This window comes from Coffea eugenioides, chromosome 6 (genome assembly GCF_003713205.1).
Source record: "Coffea eugenioides isolate CCC68of chromosome 6, Ceug_1.0, whole genome shotgun sequence".
NCBI classification, from domain to species: domain Eukaryota; kingdom Viridiplantae; phylum Streptophyta; class Magnoliopsida; order Gentianales; family Rubiaceae; genus Coffea; species Coffea eugenioides.
The window spans coordinates 27344611-27346166 of NC_040040.1; the positions used below are offsets into that span (position 1 = coordinate 27344611).

The following is a 1556-nucleotide window of genomic DNA, read 5'->3' on the forward strand; positions in this document are numbered from 1 at the left end:
TTACCGCACTTGCGGGTCCCACGTCCAAAATACGCTTTTAATTTCTCAAAAACTAACCGATACTAGAAAAATCATTTTAAAACTATTTTTGCTCATAAACTTTATCTGGGGAATTTTTCTAATCAAGAAAATGTAGAAAAGGCGGGCGTTAAAAAAATAAACCCTAGAAAATTAAAAAAATTTCCGAGTTCTCAAACTTATTTTTTTCGGGGCGTCACAAGTTGTTTTTCACATATGCTGTTATGGTAAAATTATTTAAAAACACTCCCAAAATACCTAATCTATGTAGAGATTATAGTAGCATCATAAATATGGTAGCTTTATAAGTTACAGACATGTATAAAACTCTCCGAATCATTATTTTTGTTTCACTTGGGATTTTAAATATTTGTAAAACTGCCTAAAAAATAAAAATACCGAGAATATAGAGATAAACGGATAGAAATGATGATAAAGTCGGGAAAACTAGTAGTCAAGAGCAGTTTATTACTTTCAAAATCATTAGTGTTCGTATCAATCATATTTTCCAAAAATAAGAATAGAAATTGGTAAGTTTGAATCTTCCATTTTGGTCTTAAGAAAATTTGGAAGAAGCTCACCTGAGATAGCCAATGAAGACTTGTGGAAGAGTGAACAAAATGCAGACTCTTCTTAGGAAACAGCCTTCCATAAAACGAACCTGCCATGCATGCTATGAAACAATTGTTCCGGAAACCTTTACCCTTCTCTTCTTCCTGCTTCTGGTAGAATGCCGGCAATGACGCGGATATATTGTTGAAGTCATTGCCTGGAAGATCATTAAGAGAAATCCTCAACTTTGGGAGCGAATTACCCATTGTAACACTTTTGTAGGTTACCAAGTCTATGACTTTTGATATGAACATTAAAGTGTTAGGCCCCGATGAACAGCCTAGATCTGCAATGCCCATGCTCTCCGGGAAATTCTTGCACAAAATGTCGTTTACTGCTTCCTCAATACTAGGGTTTTCATAGCTCATTATCTTCCTCTGCAAGTAAAATCAAGAGAAATTAATCACTTCTAGCTAAAACAAACCAATGAGAAATTACATAGGACTCTGACCCAACAAAAGAGAAGGGGAATAATTAAATATTCATTCTTTAAGTTGTTATGTGTATCATCTCTTTTGGTAACTAAATTATGGTGCTTGAAATCGCATTTCAATCTTTATGATGTACTTCATATATTAGTAACTGATCACTAGCACCTTAATTAATATTCTGTGCTGGTGACATGGTTACATATCTAAATCACACCTGTACGTCTGAATTCTTTGCATAGCTGGTCTCTCCTTCCCCGCCATTCATGTGAAGAACTTGAATATTGGTATCCATTGCTCTTGTCTCGACGGGTGGGCAAGCTAAGTGTGGGTGTGTGAATGGAATGCGATTTTTGCCTGTGCAAGTTTGACGGATGTGTGGTTGCCCAGGATTTTATAGACCATGCATCCTGGGGACGAACCCATATTTGAGTGAATGCGCCACCCACATTCTATTCAGAAATTCCTCGTTCATTTTTTTAATGTTTTTCATATTGA

The 1556-nt window shown here is 35.7% G+C and overlaps 1 protein-coding gene across 1 annotated transcript; it reads right to left on the reverse strand.

The window, feature by feature from the left end:
- Positions 1-292: 292 nt before the first annotated feature.
- LOC113773998 (jasmonate O-methyltransferase-like) lies at positions 293-1353 on the reverse strand. The gene is made up of 3 exons (XM_027318580.1): positions 1276-1353; positions 600-1007; positions 293-400 (listed from the first exon to the last, which is right to left on the reverse strand). Exons 1-3 carry the CDS (start codon positions 1351-1353, stop codon positions 293-295), a joined length of 594 nt encoding a protein of 197 aa, XP_027174381.1.
- Between the last annotated feature and the right edge of the window lie 203 nt (positions 1354-1556).